Source organism: Phyllobates terribilis, unplaced genomic scaffold (genome assembly GCF_046119375.1).
Source record: "Phyllobates terribilis strain yellow unplaced genomic scaffold, ASM4611937v1 Scaffold_9__5_contigs__length_417890890, whole genome shotgun sequence".
Classification (NCBI taxonomy): domain Eukaryota; kingdom Metazoa; phylum Chordata; class Amphibia; order Anura; family Dendrobatidae; genus Phyllobates; species Phyllobates terribilis.
The window spans coordinates 175464173-175486248 of record NW_027362769.1 but is presented as its reverse complement, the minus strand read 5'-3'; the positions used below and the strand labels follow the sequence as shown (position 1 = coordinate 175486248).

The window sequence follows — 22076 nt, the reverse complement described above, 5'->3', positions numbered from 1 at the left end:
ACCACCACACTGCAATTTCCCATATAGATGATGCAGAAGTGCATGCACCACCACACTGCAATTTCCCATATAGATGATGCAACTAGATCTAATGAGAGGTGCAAAAGATTTTGGCTGGGACCCCAACTGGACTAGAATATTTGGAAGTTTTTCTCATGAGTTGGGGTCCTAATAATAATACCACAGTGATCCAACATCGGGAACTGCACAACAATAGCTGAAAGTTCAGGGTCTCAAATATGAAGCAAAGAAGGATTAATTCGAGAGCAAATTCAACGTGGAGTTCAAGATTGGGATTTGGGGGTCCCTGAGTGGGTTTAGCATTGCAGTATAATAGAAAAGTGACACTTGAGGGTCCCAAAATATTGCAGACCAAAACATGGGGGTCTCTAAGTAGTACCGCAACGACCTTACTGGGGTCCCAGAACTTATTAGGTAATGCAAAGACAATGGGGGGAGGGATTCACTGTGATTGCAACCTGAGAGTCTAATTACAGTTACTTTTCTGAAAATTGAACCATGCTGGAGCTTTACTTGCAGTCCTATGTAAAAAGAACTGAAAACTCATGGATAGAGTCAAGTGACAAACTCAGTTCTGCTACATCTGTATTAAATCTCTGTTCACACAACACCGGAGTAGAAAAAAAATGGAAACCACGTACCCAGAGCAAACAGGACAGACAGAGCCAGGTCATTCTGGGGTCCGACCGTGCACGGGGGACACACAGGGATGCAGTGGGCATGCTGGCGAAACCGATGAAGAATCCTTATGGCAAAATAGAACAGACACTAAACCATCCGACCCAGGCGCCCAATTCCATAGTGGTCAGGTAACGTGTAGGGTTAACTCATTCAATGCCGCCACCTTGCAGATGTATGGTGCCCTGCGCCAGTATAGGGAGAGGATTCCCGGTTTTCCTGGATCCGCGTCTCCCTCCTTCCTCTCTACCTCCACATCACAGTATGAAGTCCCTGCCTCCTTCTTTCTGTCTCTCCAAGTTTTTTCCTCATCCTCACATACATCAGCCCTCACACCTCCTGAGGAGAGGGCGGTGCGGACACAAAATCCATCCCTCTACCCCCTCCTCTCCTCATCTGCAGGCTGCCAGCCACAAGCAACTTTTTAGGGGAGAGAGTAAAAAAATGTAATTCTCTGGTATTTCCTCTACACCCTACACCTCAGCCCCCCTGTCACCCCACCCCCACTTACACACCTCCTCGCCCTCCTAGGGAAAAGAAGGGTCTTTATTTGGCTTCATGAGCCTGCAGATGGCAGGGCTTCCATTCTCTGGACTGATACCTTGTAACAGAGAGAAGGACCCGCAGTCCCCAGAGGATGCAATGCACAGATCAGAGAGACCCCAGAGAGAATATTAAAGGGATCCTCCGGACTTCCGGGCCATGAAAAGTTCTGTAACTTTTTTAAACTTTGGGGCAGATTTAGTAACACTGCTATTTCTTCCACCCGCCTAAAACCCATGTAAACAGGAATAACAGGCACAACATTTATTAAAGGTTGATTCCCTCATTACATTTGACGCATCAGTGCACTAAAAATGTAACTATGTGTCTGCGATGAAGAATTGCACACCTGTGCCCCGCCCCTCCTGCTTAACCCCGCCTACTTTTCACAAGAAGTAAAAGACTTTAAAAAGTTGCACATTTTAGAGCACAAACTTTTGAAGTTGTTTTATGGAAGAAAAAAAAAACTAATTCTTCCCTTCCCTTTGTGTTTAATTTTCACCACTTATAAAGATCTTTCAGTGAATGGAAACAATCTTGATCAGAACAGGTTTTTAGTTCTGTGTAAAAGCAAGTGCAACTCGCTAAGGTTATCAAGACTGGACAGAAATGTATCAAAGCTGTGCACTATCCTCTGATGAATTCAATGGCAGCAAGCAGAGGTCTTGACATCAGGGAGCTCCCCCTAGTGGATGCTGCAGACAGAATCTTATCATGTATCTCTGTATACAGGGAGCTCCCCCTAGTGGTGGCTGCAGACAGGATCTTATCATGTATCTCTGTATACAGGGAGCTCCCCCTAGTGGTGACTGCAGACAGGATCTTATCATGTATCTCTGTATACAGGGAGCTCCCCCTAGTGGTGGCTGCAGACAGGATCTTATCATGTATCTCTGCATACAGGGAGCTCCCCCTAGTGGTGGCTGCAGACAGGATCTTATCATGTATCTCTGTATACAGGGAGCTCCCCCTAGTGGTGGCTGCAGACAGGATCTTATGTATCTCTGTATACAGGGAGCTCCCCCTAGTGGTGGCTGCAGACAGAATCTTATCATGTATCTCTGTATACAGGGAGCTCCCCCTAGTGGTGGCTGCAGACAGAATCTTATCATGTATCTCTGTATACAGGGATCTCCCCCTAGTGGTGGCTGCAGACAGAATCTTATCATGTATTTCTGTATACAGGGAGCTCCCCCTAGTGGTGGCTGCAGACAGGATCTAATCATTTATCGCTATATACAAGGAGATCCCCCTAGTGGTGACTGCAGACAGAATCTTATCATGTATCTCTGTATACAGGGAGCTCCCCCTAGTGGTGACTGCAGGCGGGATCTTATCATGTATCTCTGTATACAGGGAGCTCCCCCTAGTGGTGACTGCAGACAGAATCTTATCATGTATCTCGATACAGGGAGCTCCCCCTAATGGTGGCTGCAGACAGAATCTTATCATGTAACTCTGTATACAGGGATCTCCCCCTAGTGGTGGCTGCAGACAGAATATTATCATGTATCTCTGTATACAGGGTGCTCCCCCTAGTGGTGACTGTGGTGACTGCAGACAGAATCTTATCATGTATCTCTGTATACAGGGATCTCCCCGTAGTGGTGGCTGCAGACAGAATCTGATCATGTATCTCTGTATGCAGGGTGCTCCCCCTAGTGGTGACTGCAGACAGAATATTATCATGTATCTCTGTATACAGGGAGCTCCCCCTAGTGGTGACTGTAGACAGAATCTTATCATGTATCTCTGTATACAGGGAGCTCCCCCTAGTGGTGGCTGCAGACGGGATCTTATCATGCATATCTGTATACAGGGAGCTCCCCCTAGTGGTGACTGTAGACAGAATCTTATCATGTATCTCTGTATACAGGGATCTCCCCCTAGTGGTGGCTGCAGCCAGGATCTTATCATGTATATCTGTATACAGGGAGCTCCCCCTAGTGGTGGCTGCAGACAGGATCTTATCATGTATCTCTGTATACAGGGAGCTCCCCCTAGTGGTAGCGGCAGACAGGATCTTATCATGTATATCTGTATACAGGGAGCTCCCCCCCAGTGGTGGCTGCAGACAGGATCTTATCATGCATCTCTGTATACGGGGAGCTCCCCCCCAGTGGTGGCTGCAGACAGGATCTTATCATGTATCTCTGTATACAGGGAGCTCCCCCTAGTGGTGGCTGTACACAGGATCTTATCATGTATATCTGTATACAGGGAGCTCCCCCTAGTGGTGGCTGTACACAGGATCTTATCATGTATATCTGTATACAGGGAGCTCCCCCTAGTGGTGGCTGCAGACAGGATCTTATCATGTATATCTGTATACAGGGAGCTCCCCCTAGTGTTGGCTGCAGACAATTTTATCATGTAACTTTTTTTTTGAAGCAGAGAATTTGAAGCTTTGAATCACAACATCAAAACTCCTGAGCATTAAAAGATATATTAAGAAATGAATCAGTTCTAATTCATTGACCAGTGTCTTTAGGTCTGTTGACATCCACAACTCTGATTCAGCAAAAACTTCCTTGGAAAGTTCATCGATTTCTCTGCACTTTATCTGTTTTGCAGAATTTCTAAAGCCAATTCATTACCTTAATGTAGAAAGCAAACACCTCATGGAAACGTTACAAAATTACAGAAAGATCCCAATAATCACAAGGTTTCCAGATAAGTAAGCGATATGGATGTAGCTGCCATTTCTGTACCATCTATGACTATTCATCTATCCACTTTAAGTTTGTTTTTTTGTTGTTTTCAATAGATACCAACTGTATGTAATTATGTATTATATTGTGTAAGGGCCAAAATAATGTAATTATAATATCCTTTCTTTTACATTTCCTGTAACATTATTCATTGTTCTAATCCTTATTCTACTAGTATTTATTTTTATTTATTTATCTATTTGTTTCTCTTGTGGACATGTTATATTGGAATTATGATTAGTTTTATTGCAATGTTTTCTTAATTTGTGTGAATTTTCCCCATTATTAAGCATTCAAATCTCCCCCCACCCCCATGATTTATACCAGTCAGGCTACAAAATCCTACAGATTGTGCCAGGGGCCCTTAAGAACAAGTTGAAGAACAATTGATCAAAGTGCCAAGTGTGGTTTTTATCCAAATTAGATACCTATAAATCCGTCTAAATAATGGCTTTTGGAAGATTGATTGGTTGAGCGCGGAGAGCCCCTGAATGCTTACACAGCTGCCATCTGTCCCCTGTGTTTATGGTTCACGACTAACAGGACAGGAAGATTGTCCAGGAGAAGCTGGCCAGCCGAGAGACCCCCAGGGACACGGACAACCTGTAATTAATTTGTGGAAGAAGAAATATTTGTAATTGACGAGAGGGAGGACGAATTCACCACATTTATTTACAAAACAGAAAAAAAAAATCAGTAAAGTCAGAAAGTTACAGAGAATTTCTCCTACAAGCAGGGAGGCCTCCGCAGCTCACACAGGGTGGGCCGTCTGCTAAATGATGACGACATAGGAGCGTTGGGCCCAGTACTTACTATTCATCTACCTTAGTCAGGAACGAGGCGCAGAGTTTATGGTCACACCCCTAACTTGGAGCCTAAAGGGGGACGTAATGCCCCTCTGCCCGGGGTCACTGTGATTTAGCATTGGAGCCCAGCATGCATGCCATAGGGAAACCATGCAGCTATGGGGCCCTTGGAGAGAGGGGCTGAGGTTGATATTGTCCTCTTTGCGGAAACTTTCAGAAATGCATAAAACGGCAAAATAAAAAAAATGGTGTGTATTGTTCCAAGGGGGATGGAAATGCATGAAGGGGAAAACAAACACCAGGCCCTTGTGTCTTGGGTGGAAGAACCAAGCACGGTTACTAAAGACCTATTTGATCCTTGTTAAGGGGACAGCTAGGTTCCGTGTACACGGCTGAACAAAAACAGGTCGATTTGTGGCGCAAATGCTAAATAGATTTTATTACAATCCTCAGAGAAAAAGGTAATGGAGAAAGCGTTTGGAGGAGGGAAAACAGTTGTGCAAATGTGTCAAACTCCGAGCCGTGGCCGCGTAATATTAACAGTCTAGTTATACTAAACATCTGGTTCCTATAAAGGTTACTGTACAATATGGGTATTGGGTATGGGTACAATATGGGATGTTTTTTTTACCAAAAGGAGCACTCCAAAAAACTGATATATTGAATGATTGCTTGTAAAGATCCTCCAGGGCGGAGCAGGACACTGCGAACTAAAGGTCAGATAGAATCCTTTCTTCATGCTCCTCCTCCTTCCGTCTTGTCCTTGGTGTAACAATGTATCAGTTTGGTCAGAAGTGGCGGGTAACCATGATCGCTCATGTACGGTATATTAAAAACTCAGAATTGTTGCATTTTGTAGACTTTTAAAGGGTTTTGAATACCCCTCTAATCACTCTACACCCCCTGCTACTCCATTTGTGCAAAATGTCCTTGGCGAGGGGGTAGATCTGTCTTGTGCACATAGTGCTGTTGACACATCTTGTCTTATATAATCAATTTAAATCGGTTGTCTGGTTTAGAAAATCTATTTTCATGTACCCAATTACCGTAAGTTAGCTGTAATCGCTCTGATGGAATAGAGAAGGCTGCAGCCAATCAGCAACTGCTGATTGGCAGCAGTGGTCATGCAACATAAACTATTGAAAACACAGTGGGTGGATGGGAGGAGTGGCGCCATTACAGGAGGTAATTATGTACTTATTCTTATTTTATGCAGCAGACTGCAGATATTAAGAAGAAATTGTCCTGTAGTGGACAACCCCTTTAATAAAGGGGGATCCTCAACTCTAGACCCGAGTGAGGAGCCATTAATGAGAGGGCCTCTTTCCCTTGCCAGAGGACCTATCTCATCCTGCATTACACAGGCAGCCCTTTCATATAAATGGTCACTGTGTAATACTTCACTTCTCCTGTGGTGGCGCTACAGGAAAATGGAGTGCTTACTCCTGATTGCAGCGGATTGCTGGGCCCAGCACTTTATGATCTTGGGGCCTGAAATGTAGGAAATGGAGAGATCCTTTAAAATGAGTTGAAAAGTTGAATAATCCAATCAGAACAAATGAATAACAACTGGTGCAGATACAACTGGGAGATGTTCCCCATTCAGAGCAGCCTGATCCACTTGGAGACACCTGAAATAAATGGCCATTGACCTCATCTACTGGGATTAGCGTGGATCAGGAGGACACAAGAACGCCGATCTGCTTGACATAGAATTCATGGTGTTGACAAAGAGGCACACAATGAATTTTGTGGCCACCGAGACAAATTTGTGAATGTCGCAATGTTTTATTCCGTGGTTTCGGCTGTTCCCTTGCAGTTCTGAGGACACGGGCTCACATCCAACCTCAATAACATCCGCTCAGATCCCAATTCACACTCCAAAAATGTACTTAGGATAATTGTCTTCTTATACATTTGGCTCTGGTCTTTGTATTTGTGAGATTAATTCATTATCTTCAGGCTGAAAACAATGTCATTCCATCCTGTGTACATCGCTGTGCTCTATGCAGGCGCTAGTTACATAGTTACATGCATTACATTCTGCCGATACTAAACTGATTGCGATTGGCTCTGTTCACATGTCCAGTAGGTTTTTTCATCTTTGGATCAGATTGGGGAGGCAAATATTGCAAATAAAATGTTCCTGTACAGGATTCATTTATTTGAATCTGGAAGGACATTCCTAAGATGTCTTTTTTTTTCCAATTTTTTTTAACATTGAAGTCTATGGGAAATGGATCATAACGATGGTATGTCGCCCATAATGGATTATGTCGCCTATTAATGGATTTGTATTTTGTAGCCCAGAACACTAGAAATGTGCGGAGACAAAGCTAGTAAAATCGGATCCGTTACAAGCGGAACAAAAACAGATACAAAATGGAAACCAAAGTGTCCGTCTGTTTGTAAACAAATCTATTTTTTGGCTTTGGTTTAAAAGGTTGATCCATAAAAAAAACCTGAAACTTTGGTTTTCAAGTCTAGTTTGTTTTTGTTTTTTTTTAAACTGGGTCCGTTTCAAAGGGATGACAAATGGACAGAAACAAAGCCATAAAAATACAGAACCATAAAAAAACAAAACAAATAAGGCTGGTTTCACACAACGTTTTAGCCTCATATTATTATTATATTTTAAATGAGAAAACTGATGCATTTTTAAGCAAGTTTATCCGTTGTTTTTTTTAGAACATAAACATTGTATCTAGTTACATCCTATTTACAAAAAAAAAAATAGATCCATTTTGGGATGGCAGAAGATTATGTGTCCTGTTTTTTGGAAAAAAAAAAAACACGACAAAATGTATGGAAAAAAAAACGGATTTGAACGTATGACAAATTCATACAACTTTTTAAGCAGATGACAAAGCTCAGCCGCATTTTTTGCATTATGTAAAGAAAAAAAAAAAAAACAATCAACACTTTGATGTGCAGAAACATTTGACACCGATATCCATTTGATACATTTTTCCCATAATATTCTATGTAGATACAAACTTCTTTGTTTAAATACTTTTTGTATTTACTGTATAAATGTATACATTAAGTATAACACAAAAACGTGGTGTGACACAGGCCCAATCCCCTTAACCACTTCCCAAATACAAAATCATTGATTGGACAAACATTTCCGCCACTCCGGTCTTTTCTTGGCAAATTAATTAAGTAACCATCTCCATAACCAAAGAGGCAGCAACAAATGAATCCATTTACAAAAGGGTAAAGGTGACCCAGATAGAAACCAGCTGACATTCCTGATCTCACGTGACCCTTCTCTGTGCCCCTCTTGTCTGTCGCCCACTCTCGCTCTCCTTCCCGATGCCTTAAGGGGCTCCGAGTACTAAACAAAAAACACTTTCCAGATCTGAGTCTCATAATCATTTATGCAAAGGAGACAAAGCTTCCATTATACAAGAGCAGAGAATAGAGGGGGAAGAGAAGATCCAACTTATTACCACATCTCCACATGTACCCCCTGGATGGTGGGCGAGGGGGGTCATCGGGGTCTCCCATGAGGCCTTACAGGTCAGTAAGAGGTTGATCTTAAAGTTATGTTTTGCTACAATGTATCAATGCAGATAGATCAGGCTAGATCCCCAGCAGACACAATTGAGCTCATGATAGGGCACATGCTCCATATAGGTTGCAAACAAAAGGTTATAGGTTGGATACAACTACAAGACACATCCACGGCTGCAGTATGAGACGTATTCCCTCTGTACAGGTATTTAAACTATGGGAGTAAAGAAATATGTTTTCAATCTCTTAATTGCAAGTGGGGATCTTATAAATGGTGAAGATTTGAAACAATGTATCACAGAGGTAGTAAAGTTGATTTTACAAATGTACTAATTCTATTGTACTAATACAAAAAAATTATAGTATCACATCGTAGACAGATAGATGATAGATTTCATGAGTAACCAGGATATCCTTGTTATTAATTCCACTTCTTCCTGGGGTATTTATGGCTCCGAGTTCGGCCGTCACCTTTGCCCTATGAAGTTCGCCATCTTCAGCCATCTCCACCATTAAATAAAAACTTCATATGAAGACGGTAGTCGTCAATCAATGGCCATTTGTATAATCTGGTGGTCCTGTTGGTTTGTGGCATCAGCCATGACGGTCACAGATTTGCGTAACCCCCCAGATCTGGAGGTCAGGGCCCCATAAAACCCCATGTCACCTTGTAAGAACTTATTAAGAGCCAAACCCCCGAGATTCCAGATGATTTCTTACTTCTTGTAGAGATGAATGGTTAATGTTGAACCTGTAGCAGAACGGCACCGCTGGCACTCACAATGGCGGCCTGGCATTTTACAGATTCCCCACTGATCCTAATAGCCCCAATCCCCTCTATAAAGGTTTACAGCTGCCACATCCATTACTAGAGTCATTTACTCCGACCGACCTCAGGCTCTCGATGCATTTCTGGAAATGAAAACGATTTCAGTGTCCTAATAAAGTCAAAATCGACAAATAATCAAAGACATCGGGGCTGTCCGGGGGTCGCTGATGCACAATCTCATATTTTTGGAAAGGTTGGGAGACAACCAAGAAAGGAAACATTGTTCATAAGCTGAAGTCTGTCATGTTGTACTCATACAGCTGCAGTTCTGTTACAATGTATTAATGTAAATGGGAGATGTCAAGAGCCCAGGACAGCACAGATTTAATGCTGAGGTCTTTAGATTATAATGGTTTATCTAAATCTGATACATTGTGACAAAATTACCAGATATGGGAATGAGAGGGTTAATAAGGCCCTCGATGGAGACAGAGAGATGATTGATAGATAGATAGATAGATCGATAGATAGATAGATCTGCATTGATGGGGGTCTATTCTGGGGTCAGTATTCACAGAGCTGGGGTCTGTACTAATGGGGAGTTGGTCTTTGGTCTGTATATATCAGTGTGTGGTCTGGGATCTGTATTGAGGGGTGTCGGGGGTTTGTATTGATGGGGTTCTGGTTTGGGGAGATTTCAGCCTCATCAGATAATTGGAACACAAGGAATAACAAAGTTTCAACTTTATTTACAAACACTGGACTCTATTTTTTTTTTTTTTATCCTCCGACCCGTCCACCCGTCTCAGCTTCATTTATAAAATTCCCCTACTATTTATGGATATATCATTGGTGGAGGGGCCCTTTAAACTGATTTATGGGGCAGCCTTCATAGAAAGTTTCATGAGAATCTGGGGGTTAACTATAGCGATCTCTGCGCTTCTTCTAGACAGATCTCTGTATTTCCTTACAAGTAACCGGATACTACAGATCTGATCACACGATTTAAAACTGAACTAAAGCTTCGCCGCTCAGAACATCAGGAGGCAGCGAAGTGCCGGCGGCCAAGTCTGCATTGTGATAGGGTCCAAACACAACATCCTGCACAGAGCGCGGAACGGCTTAAAGGAATTGTCCATTTTGGTGCCAATTGACAATTTGGAATTCTGCTTCAGGACAAGAATCAGCTGAAAAAGGGAACCAGTATAAAAGGGGCAGAGTTAAAATTCAAAGGGTCTCATCTGAATAGGCTGATAACAGAGAACAATAGAAAATAGGGGGTGTGCTTGGATACCAACCAATTCCCAAATTAAAGTGACGATGGCGTTTATGGACATTGCATTGGTATTTTTGTGTGTATGGGACTTTCAGTTGTTTTCAGTTGCATGTAAATCAAGCTTTTATTCAGGGTATAATGAAAAGTTTTGCAACTTTGAAATATACTTTGTATTTTAGTTTCTCACCTTTTGCAAGATTTCTGTTTCCTGTTGGCAACATTCTTGTTCACATTTTAAGACTGAAACCTGAAAGGACCTAAAACAGCTGAGGGTTTGTTACAATGTGCCCAGTCTACAGAATCCTCTGTGAGATACACACATCACTAGAGCAAGTCTCTCTCCTGTCCTGATGGTTTGTTACAATGTATCAGTGCAGGTAAAATGTATTGTCTAGACTGGATACAACTGTTGCAAACCCTCAGCTGTGAGATATATTAGTTTAGACCAGGTTTTATGTCTTTACAAGAACATCCTGATTCATTGACAACATGCAGAGGTCATGAAACATTGTATATTACAAAAGTTGCAGAATTTTTTTTTAATTATACAAGTGATTAACTACAACCAGGACCCCCATAAATCGTGGGCATTTACTGCAGCTATAAATAGTAGCAGGGGGTCTGTGCTGATACCCCATGGTCCACTTGTCTGTGGAATGAACCTTCTTCATGAAGCCTGGGAATAGTGGTGTCAGGAGGGTGCACACAAGCCGAGGTGAGGAGTGTGATTTAGGCAGCAATTAGAGGGCTCAGACAGAATTAAATAGCCTGTAAAACAGCATGATGGCTGCATTCAGACCCCAGGATCCTGCTGGGGGACCCCTCATTTAACCTGATGAACCATTGTGCTGAGAAATGTTAACAGGACCTCCCAGGGGTCTCCGATAACAAGATGCTTCCAGGTCAAGAGGAGACAGACAGCGCCTCTAATGAAGCAGGAAAGACTGACATACAGGACTATAAAAACAGGTCTGCATCTTCCAGTCACAGCGCCACATTTGTGTACAGGTTGTGAGTGGTATTGCAGTTCAGCTCCATTGAAGGGAATGGGAGTGTGTTACAATACTGCACCCTACTTGTGCACAAGTGTGGCGCTGTTTCTAGAAGAAGCAGCTATTCTTTTCTAGTCCTGGACAACATTTGGGCCACAATCTGTAGCTATAGTGAAATATTTACATTACTGGTCTTCTGAAATGGACCTTTTGGGGCCCCTCATGCTCCAGTGCATCCATTGTAGTTTTCCCCTTCGTCCATTCATTTTCCCCTGTTGCATCCAGAAATATGAAAATAATGATTTCAACTAAGTAATTTCCATATGTAGATAAAATCTGTCCTGCAAAAAACGCCATTGTCTCCATATTTTCCAGGTCGCTGCATTTTATGCCTCATTCAGACGTCCGCGAGTCACGTCCATGTTCTGGTGATTGCACAGGCAAAACACGTATCTATTATAGTCTATAGGTCCAAAGAAAATCAAGGAGACGTCCGTTTTTGGTCCGAGCCACGGGTCAAAATTACCCATGAAGTCTATGGGTTCATGAACATCACAGACAGCAGTCAGATGGCGGCAGCCACAGGACAACACTCGCATGGCGGCAGCCACGGGACAGCACTCGCATGGCGGCAGCCACGGGACAGCACTCGGATGGCGGCAGCCACAGGACAGCACTCGGATGGCGGCAGCCACGGGACAGCACTCGCATGGCGGCAGCCACTGGACAGCACTCGCATGGCGGCAGCCACTGGACAGCACTCGCATGGCGGCAGCCACTGGACAGCACTCGCATGGCGGCAGTCACTGGACAGCACTCGCATGGCGGCAGTCACTGGACAGCACTCGCATGGCGGCAGTCACTGGACAGCACTCGCATGGCGGCAGTCACTGGACAGCACTCGCATGGCGGCAGTCACTGGACAGCACTCGCATGGCGGCAGTCACTGGACAGCACTCGCATGGCGGCAGTCACAGGACAGCACTCGCATCGCGGCAGTGACAGGACAGCACTCGCATCGCGGCAGTGACAGGACAGCACTCGCATGGCGGCAGTCACAGGACAGCACTCGGATGGCGGCAGTCACAGGAGAGCACTCGCATGGCGGCAGTCACTGGACAGCACTCGCATGGCAGCAGTCACTGGACAGAACTCGCATGGCAGCAGTCACTGGAGAGCACTCGGATGGCGGCAGTCACAGGAGAGCACTCGGATGGCGGCAGTCACAGGAGAGCACTCAGATGATGGCAGTCAGAGGACAGCACTCGGATGGCGGCAGTCAGAGGACAGCACTCGGATGGCGGCAGTCACAGGACAGCACTCGGATGGCTGCAGTCATAGGACAGCACCCGGATGGCGGCAGTCACAGGACAGCACTCGGATGGCGGCAGTCACAGGACAGCACTCGGATGGCGGCAGTCACAGGACAGCACTCGGATGGCGGCAGTCACAGGACAGCACTCGGATGGCGGCAGTCACAGGACAGCACTCGGATGGCGGCAGTCACAGGACAGCACTCGGATGGCGGCAGTCACAGGACAGCACTCGGATGGCGGCAGTCACAGACAGCACTCGCATGGCGGCAGTCACAGGACAACATTCGGATGGCGGCAGTCACAGACAGCACTCGGATGGCGGCAGTCACAGGACAGCACTCGGATGGCGGCAGTTACAGGACAGCACTCGGATGGCGGCAGTCACAGACAGCACTCGGATGGCGGCAGGGTCCAGTCCTTGCGCTGCCCGGAGTAATGTGATGAAGAAATTTCATCATTAATTGATCAACATGTGAAAATCACTGATAAAACTGATGATAAAAACAGACCAATCACTGATGAAACTCGGATCCAAAACTCTGATGAACAATAGTCCGCGTTTATACATAGGAAAAAAATCACAGCTGTCTGAATGAGGCCTTAGATACAGAAAAAAAAAACCTTCAGAATTAGATTTTTCGCCCGTTCCCCATTAAGATTAATGGCCGGTGACCAATCCATACTGGACGCCCAGGAAAGGGCACAATTTTCTGTGTAAACAGAATTTTTTACATTTGTGCATTATGATCATTAACATAATTTATGCAAAAATGTAAGTAAAGTGTTATGTATGAATACGGCCCAACGCAGGGAGGGGAACGCAACGATATGACAGGAGCGCAGACAATGACATCTGCAGCAGCCCCAGATTTATGCCTGGTTCACATGGCGGATCAGACAATAACTCAGCGATCGCATCCCCGGGACGCCGTGTACTTTATGTTAATTAAATAGTCGGCTAAATGAATGGGAAGAAAGGTAATAAATGCAGATTAAGCCCTGATTAACCCTTCTCATCCTGCAGAAAATGCATCACAAGGCCTACAAGAGATCCCTTTATATCCCAGCTTTCCCAGCATCCTGAGAGACAAATCCACCAAGTAGCAATGACCCATCTGCTGCCATACAGTCTCACTGACCGTGGCATTCATTGGTGGGCACAACCCTGTATTTACAGATGGGATAAGCTTCATGTATTTGACCAGCCCTTTCCTGATTGGTTATTTGGAGGACAATTAAAGGGGAGGTCCAGTTTTTTTTGCAGCGGAGTATTTCCTACAATTGCACCTACAGTAGAGTTGGAAACTTCAGCAGTTACAATGTATCAGTGCAGGTAAAATGTATCAGTCTGGAGTAGGAACTGTTTTGCCCAGTGAGAATTGTTTAGGCCTGGATACAGCAGAGCAAACCCTCAGCTCTGAGACATCTAAGGTCTCTTTTACTGACAGTAAGCAGAGATATTGTGACTGGCCAGACAATGAGCCCCACGTGACGGCCATAAAAGAGGGGAACATATCTGGTTATGGCCGTAGGGCTAATGATTGGCGCCAGGTGGATGCTGGAATCCCGCAACCTGCTGTGGTCTCATTAATCTTTTATTATATCTCATCTTGAGGAAATGTAAAGGAACGGCAGTCAGACAGGCGCACATTCAGACCCCGCGACAGCTGCAGCATAAGTGCTTAAAGGGATTTTCCAGGACTACAAAAATGAAGACCTATCCTTCTAGTATAATCATTAGTAAAAGATTGTTAAGGTCTGATACCCCATGGTGCTACTAGGTCCTAAGCAGTGCATGGAGCCAGAATCCAACAGCTCCATCCAGTGGCCATTCTCGAGTACTGCAGGTCACATCCACTTTAATAGGAGCTGAGCAGCAGTACCCTAGAATGGCCACTACACAGTGTATGGCGCTGTGCTGCTCTGCCTCCTCTGGGAACTTCTGAAAGTAGCAGGAGTTGCAAAGAGCTGATCTTTGGCACCCCTATCAATCTAGTATTGATGATTTATCCTAAGGATAGGTCATCAATGTCTTAGTCCTGAGCTACCCCTTTAAGAAAGGTTGCTCAAAAAAGGAGGTAACAGGGACCCGTTCTAGTTATACATTGGAATCCAAAATAATGTCCATTAAAGGGATAGTCAACAACAGGACCCACTGCTCATACTTAAATGCTGGAGATAAAATACAAATAGGATGTCTCCATATTCCATCAGATTCTAGATTAGTAAAGGGGGAACTGGTAATTTATCTGGAGGAAATGTGAAGGCTGCAGCTGATCAGCAGAAGGTTTTTGTACCATAGTGGACAAGCCCTTTAAGTGAACCTCAAAGCCAAAAGAAATCCCATTTTCGACAGAGCTCCACGACCTGTTCTGATCTATGAGCCGATCATTTCTGGCTGCATTTCCCCTTTAAGGCGGCTCCGAGCTCTCTTTTCCCCCATGTGGTCAATGCAGAATCTCAAGCACAATGTTCCACCTCCCTCTGGGTTTGGACGGCTGCCTCACCACCTCCTCACAGAGAGGAAGAATATAAGTCCATAGATCTCTGCAGAAGACAAGGAATTAATAAGCGCTGTCACTTCCATTTGGCATAAGTAATTACTGGAAAAAGGCCGCATCTCGCTATCACAGGAGGCAGCGAGGAAATCTGTGCGCCTCACACAAACCACAAGCCATTAAAGCCTCAATCTGAACCCCACAAGTTCATTATTAGGTTACAGAAAGTATAAAACACAGATGTGCCGCGTCCTGAAATACTCTGCACTGCGCATATAAAATAACAGAGACAATATGACAAATTGGGATATGCAGCGGATGTAATGTAACAACACTCAAATAAACGAGTCCTCTCTACCTAGATCTGATGAGCGATGAAAATGCATTTCACCAAGCAAATCTAAAAAAATATATAGATGAAATGAATAAAAAAGAAAAAAGGTAACATTTCCTTCATGCATAGGTCAAAATAAAATATACGAGTATTATAGTAGTTCTATTATTGCACATAGGAGCAGTATTATAGTAGTTATATTCTTGTACATAGGGAGCAGTATTATAGTAGATATATTCTTGTACATAGGGAGCAGTATTATAGTAGTTATATTCTTGTATATAGGAGCAGTATTATAGTAGTTATATTCTTGTACATAGGGAGCAGTATTATAGTAGACATATTCTTGTACATAGGGGGCAGTATTATAGTAGTTATATTCTTGTATATAGGAGCAGTATTATAGTAGTTATATTCTTGTACATAGGGAGCAGTATTATAGTAGTTATATTCTTGTACATAGGAGCAGTATTATAGTAGTTATATTCTTGTACATAGGGAGCAGTATTATAGTAGATATATTCTTGTACATAGGGGGCAGTATTATAGTAGTTATATTCTTGTATATAGGAGCAGTATTATAGTAGTTATATTCTTGTACATAGGAGCAGTATTATAGTAGTTATATTCTTGTACACAGGAGCAGTATTATAGTAGTTATATTCTTGCACATAGGAGCAGTATTATAGTAGTTATATTCTTGTATATAGGGGCAGTATTATAGTAGTTATATTCTTGTACATAGGAGCAGTATTATAGTAGTTACATTCTTGTACATAGGAGCAGTATTATAGTAGTTATATTCTTGTACATAGGGGGCAGTATTATAGTAGTTATATTCTTGCACATAGGAGTAGTAATATAGTAGTTATATTCTTGTACATAGGAGCAGTATTATAGTAGTTATATTCTCGTTCATAGGGGCAGTATTATAGTAGTTATATTCTCGTACATAGGGAGCAGTATTATACTGGTTATATTCTTGTACATAGGGGGCAGTATTATAGTAGTTATATTCTCGTACATAGGGAGCAGTATTATAGTAGTTATATTCTCGTACATAGGAGCAGTATTATAGTAGTTATATTCTCATACATAGCAGCAGTATTATAGTAGTTATATTCCTGCACATAGGGAGCAGTATTATAGTAGTTATATTCTCGTACATAGGAGCAGTATTATAGTAGTTATATTCTCATACATAGCAGCAGTATTATAGTAGTTATATTCCTGTACATAGGGGCAGTATTATAGTAGTTATATTCTTGTACATAGGAGCAGTAATATATTAGTTATATTCTTGTACATAGGAGCAGTAATATAGTAGTTATATTCTTGTACATAGGAGCAGTATTATAGTAGTTATATTCTCGTACATAGGAGCAGTAATATATTAGTTATATACTTGTACATAGGGGCAGTATTATAGTAGTTATATTCTTGTACATAGGGGGCAGTATTATAGTAGTTATATTCTTGTACATAGGAGCAGTATTATAGTACTTATATTCTTGTACATAGGGAGCAGTATTATAGTAGTTATATTCTTGTACATAGGAGCAGTATTATAGTACTTATATTCTTGTACATAGGGGGCAGTATTATAGTAGTTATATTCTTGTACATAGGAGCAGTATTATAGTAGTTATATTCTTGTACATAGGGAGCAGTATTATAGTAGTTATATTCTTGTACATAGGAGCAGTATTATAGTACTTATATTCTTGTACATAGGGGGCAGTATTATAGTAGTTATATTCTTGTACATGGGGCAGTATTATAGTAGTTATAGTCCTGTACATAGCAGCAGTATTATAGTAGTTTTAGTCTTGTACATAGGAGCAGTATTATAGTAGTTATATTCTCGTACATAGGAGCAGTAATATAGTAGTTATATTCTTGTGTATATTATATATATATATATATGTATATATAATCTTTCTTGCAGCGTTGATTATATTGTTGTGTGACTCGCTGCTCTCACTTCTTTTTGATCTGACTTTCGGTGTTATCAGTATGTATTATAGTACTTGTTGCATTACAATGGTTCATGTCACTATATGGCGGCTTGCAGGGATATTACAGCTTTCTAGAGCAGAGATCATATTATGGGCGTTTTCTCAATTGAGCAAAAAGATGGGAATGATTACCATGAGCGGAGCCCTAATATAAAGTATATGTTCTATGACGACACGATGTGATTTGTGCTCCGTCTCGGGGGGCCGCAGAGTCGATTACTGCAGTCTCCTACATGAGCGCAGCAGAGCAGCCATAATAAAGCGGCCGGTTTTGGTTAATGAACCCATGATGTCATCGGGGACAGATTATCATCGGTGCCGTCTCCAGCCCGTGTTTGGGCCCCTGCAGCTCTAGGGCCTGTATAAGGACGACTGCATTCACATTCACTGCTCATTGTCTGGGTGAGTATATATGGGTGGCAGCAGCAGAACAAGGGTGTGGAGTGAGCCCCCTATAGACCCCTATAGCCCCCCAATATCTGCACCGGCTCGTGTTTTGTCAGCTCAATGTCTTGTATGGGCTCAGTCACTGGCGGACTCAGACCGAAAAGGGCCCCTGTGCAAAAACAGTATAGGGGCCCTTGGCCACACAATCCCACCTGCTTTGGAGGCGGCAGTGGCCCCATGACCTCTTGGGCCCCTGTACGGCTATATAGGTTGCAGCAATGATATATCCACCCCTGGGCTCAGTGGTTAAATAGCGGGTACAAGCAGGGAAGGAAGTTTATGCAGTCACTGAATATGGTGGAACCTTTTCGGGTCACCCCAGCTGTGGTAATACTACAACTCTCAGCATGCCCTGACGTGGACAGGTGGTCAGGGCATGCTCAGAGCTGTGGTTTAAAAATAAGTGTTGATGACCCATGTCAGGTCTTTAACTTGTGGTTCACCAATTGTGAAACTACAACTCCCAGCATACTCTGAGCATCACCACCCAGGTCATCAATCATCTCTTAGTATCAGGAAATGACTTAGGAACCAAGATCCAGTATCTCTAAGTGCCTGGATGTCTCCAAGTATGTCTGAGATCAAAAGAAAGTATGTCCGCAGATGTAGCAGAGCTGAGTCAGTAATGTAATTCATTGCTCAGGCATCAGGATAACTCTGCTGTTACAAGTTCAACTATTAACTTGCAGTCCTATGCAAAATTGCAGACAACACACTGGTCACTGGGATATCACCAGGTGTCGCCCAGCTCTCCAATGCCTGACGCACTCAGCTCTGCTACATCAGCTGAATAGATGGACATCATACCATAGCAGACGGGGAACATGAGCACTCACCTTGCTGCTCCGACACAGATGAAGGGGAACGAGACAAGTGAAAATGAACGTGCCCCAACGGAGGAGCCACGTGAAGCATTGGGCCAAACGGGTCATTGTGGACTTATTGGTCCCTGGAACAGAAGATCATGAAGGTTGTAGGCCGCTCCGAATTGCGCCCGCTTTGTAGCAGATTTTCGACAGTTCTTTAAGTCGGTGCCCACCCAAGACCCCTTCTCATCCTCCCATCAAACACCAAGAGCTTTTCCTGATCCAGCCGCCCCAAGACTCATCACACAAGTCCAAGATCCCCAGCCGAAGCTGAGCCTCCCTGTGCCTGCAGACCTGCAGTCCTACCGTCCCCCCCTGCACCAACAAGTGCTTGGTGCTCCGCCATGCCACCTCAGTGCCAGCTCTGCATCCAGAGCCGCACAGATCCCAATGGCCAGAAGGGGAAAAGCCTGAGTGAGGACCAGAGAGAAGGAGCAGCTCTCCGCAGCGGGCACATCTGTGTGCAACGCATCTCCCTGAGGAAAGTCAGCATCCAGGCACCACATCCGAGTGTGCTATGAATTTTTATAAGCACTCTCCGATATTATCTGCAGGGAGGGGCGCAGCGTGGCACAAGCACAGTGACATTACTGGAGACCGGGGGTCACAAACCTGCACTACCACCCGCTTGTAAATAAAAACTTCATATCTGAGAATTCTGCTCTGCGGAAGATAATGGCGCTCCATAAATAAGGGTTATTAATGATTGCAACAACGTGGAGATTCACACAGGAGGCAACAACAACAACGGGCACAAGCTTCCCAAAGTCATTGAACAAGGTGTGAAAGACGCAAAGAAAGAAAACTGCAATCAACCCGGAAATGTCACTGTACCTCAATCACACCGCAATAGACTAATGGAAAAGGATCTGCCAAGCTGGCACCAGGGGCATCGGGAGAAAGCCAAAGAAATGCAATAAATGTACTGTACAAATAGCAATTATTCAGACCGATCCTAGAAGCCAGAACACCCACAATGCAATTATCATAATTACATCCCCGAAGAAACTGATCACAACGGAGCAGGAGACGAGCAGATCCACAAGAGCAGTATTAGGCTGTGTGCACACGATGCGTTTTTTAAGCGTTTCCGCAGCGGCAAAAAAGCTGCAGAAAAGCTTAAAAAACGCTTGGTAGAAGGTCTGCCATGTTCCCCAATGATAATCCGCATGTGCTGTGCACATGCTGCGGAAGTTTACGCTGCGGATTATCATTGCGGAAAAATCCACAGCACTACCAATTATTTTGCGGTAGCGCTGCTCTTTCGCCGCCATTGACTTTCATTGGAACGCATGGAATCCGCATCCCTGCATCTGTACATGCTGAATCCATGCGTTTCATTGTGCGGATGTTACCCAGGTGTGGAGGACAGGAGACTCTCCTCCAGACCCGGGTACCATAGTACCTGTAAAAAAAAGAATAAAATAAAAAATAAATGTTAGATTTACCTTCTGATGGCCCCCGCTGCGCTCGTCTTCGCTTGCCGGCAGATCGCGGTGGACTGAATGACCTGCACTGACGTCATAGTCATGTGACGGCAGGTCCTTCAGTGCAGTGCACCGCGAGCTGCCAGCAAGGGAGAACGGAGCGAAGCAAGACTGCGGGGCCATCAGAATGTAAGTATAGATTCATTTTTTTTATTTTTAACCATTCTTTACGGTCACACTATATATGCTGGTTGCATGGATTTATATAGTGTGAACAAGTTGTCAAGCACTTTCCAAGTGATGCTAAAATCGCTTGTCAACCCGCATGCGGAAATACATGTGAAGAACGCTTCACATCCGCATGTCCCTGGCAGGAAAACGCATGTACAATCCGCATGTACAATCCGCATGTACAATCCGCATGTACAATCCGCATGTACAATAAGCATGTACAATCCCCATGTACAATCCCCATGGACAATCCGCATGGACAATCCGCATGGACAATCCGCATGGACAATCCGCATGCATTTTTTCTGCCAGGGAGATGCAGAAACGCTCAGGAAAAATCCGGAACATTTCTGCATCGTGGGCACATAGCCTTATAGCAGTTATATTACTGAACATAGGGGGCAATATTATAGTAGTTATATTCTTGTATATAGGGGCAGTATTATAGTAGTTATATTCTTGTATATAGGGGGCAGTATTATAGTAGTTATATTCTTGTACATAGGGAGCAGTATTATAGTAGTTATATTCTTGTATATAGGGGCAGTATTATAGTAGTTATATTCTTGTATATAGGGGGCAGTATTATAGTAGTTATATTCTTGTACATAGGGGCAGTATTATAGTAGTTATATTTTTGTGCATAGGAGCAGTATTATAGTAGTTATATTCTTGTACATAGGGGGCAATATTGTAGTAGTTATATTCTTGTATATAGGGGCAGTATTATAGTAGTTATATTCTTGTACATAGGGGCAGTATTATAGTAGTTATATTTTTGTACATAGGGGGCAGTATTATAGTAGTTATATTCGTGTGCACAGGGGCAGTATTATAGTAGTTATATTCGTGTGCATAGGGGCAGTATTATAGTAGTTATATTCTTGTACATAGGGGCAGTATTATAGTAGTTATATTCTTGTACATAGGGGGCAGCATTATAGTAGTTATATTCTTGTACATAGGGGCAGTATTATAATAGTTATACAGTGGGTACGGAAAGTATTCAGACCCCTTTACATTTTTCACTCTTTGTTTCATTGCAGCCATTTGGTAAATTCTAAAATCTTGACTGAAAAAAACAGAAATGTAGAAATTTTTGCAAATGTATTAAAAAAGAAAAACTGAAATATCCCATGGTCATAAGTCTTCAGACCCTTTGCTCAGTATTGAATAGAAGCCCCTTTTGAGCTAGTACAGCCATGAGTCTTCTTGGGAATGATGCAACAAGTTTTTCACCCCTGGATTTGGGGATCCTCTGCCATTCTTCCTTGCAGATCCTCTCCAGTTCCGTCAGGTTGGATGGTGAACGTTGGTGGACAGCCATTTTCAGGTCTCTCCAGAGATGCTCAATTGGGTTTAGGTCAGGGCTCTGGCTGGGCCAGTCAAGAATGGTCACAGAGTTGTTCTGAAGCCACTCCTTGTTATTTTAGCTGTGTGCTTAGGGTCATTGTCTTGTTGGAAGGTGAACCTTCGGCCAAGTCTGAGGTCCAGAGCACTCTGGAAGAGGTTTTCATCCAGGATATCTCTGTACTTGGCCGCATTCATGTTTCCTTCAATTGCAACCAGTCATCCTGTCCCTGAAGCTGAAAAACACCCCCATAGCATGATGCTGCCACCACCA

General features: G+C 43.5%; 1 protein-coding gene across 12 annotated transcripts in view; it reads right to left on the bottom strand.

Moving 5' to 3' along the window:
• Window positions 1-22076, bottom strand: part of TNS1 (tensin 1) — a 608032-nt gene that overhangs the window by 500687 nt on the left and 85269 nt on the right. The window contains exon 1 of one of the 12 annotated variants that reach the window (XM_073647439.1): window positions 18765-18875. The exons of 10 other annotated variants lie outside the window; for them this stretch is intronic. In XM_073647439.1, the coding sequence (XP_073503540.1) occupies window positions 18765-18860 (96 nt within the window). In that variant the 5' untranslated portion in view covers window positions 18861-18875. Of the gene's footprint in view, window positions 1-662; window positions 1008-18764; window positions 18876-22076 lie in introns of those variants that run through there. One more of the 12 variants, XM_073647441.1, reaches the window with a different exon arrangement.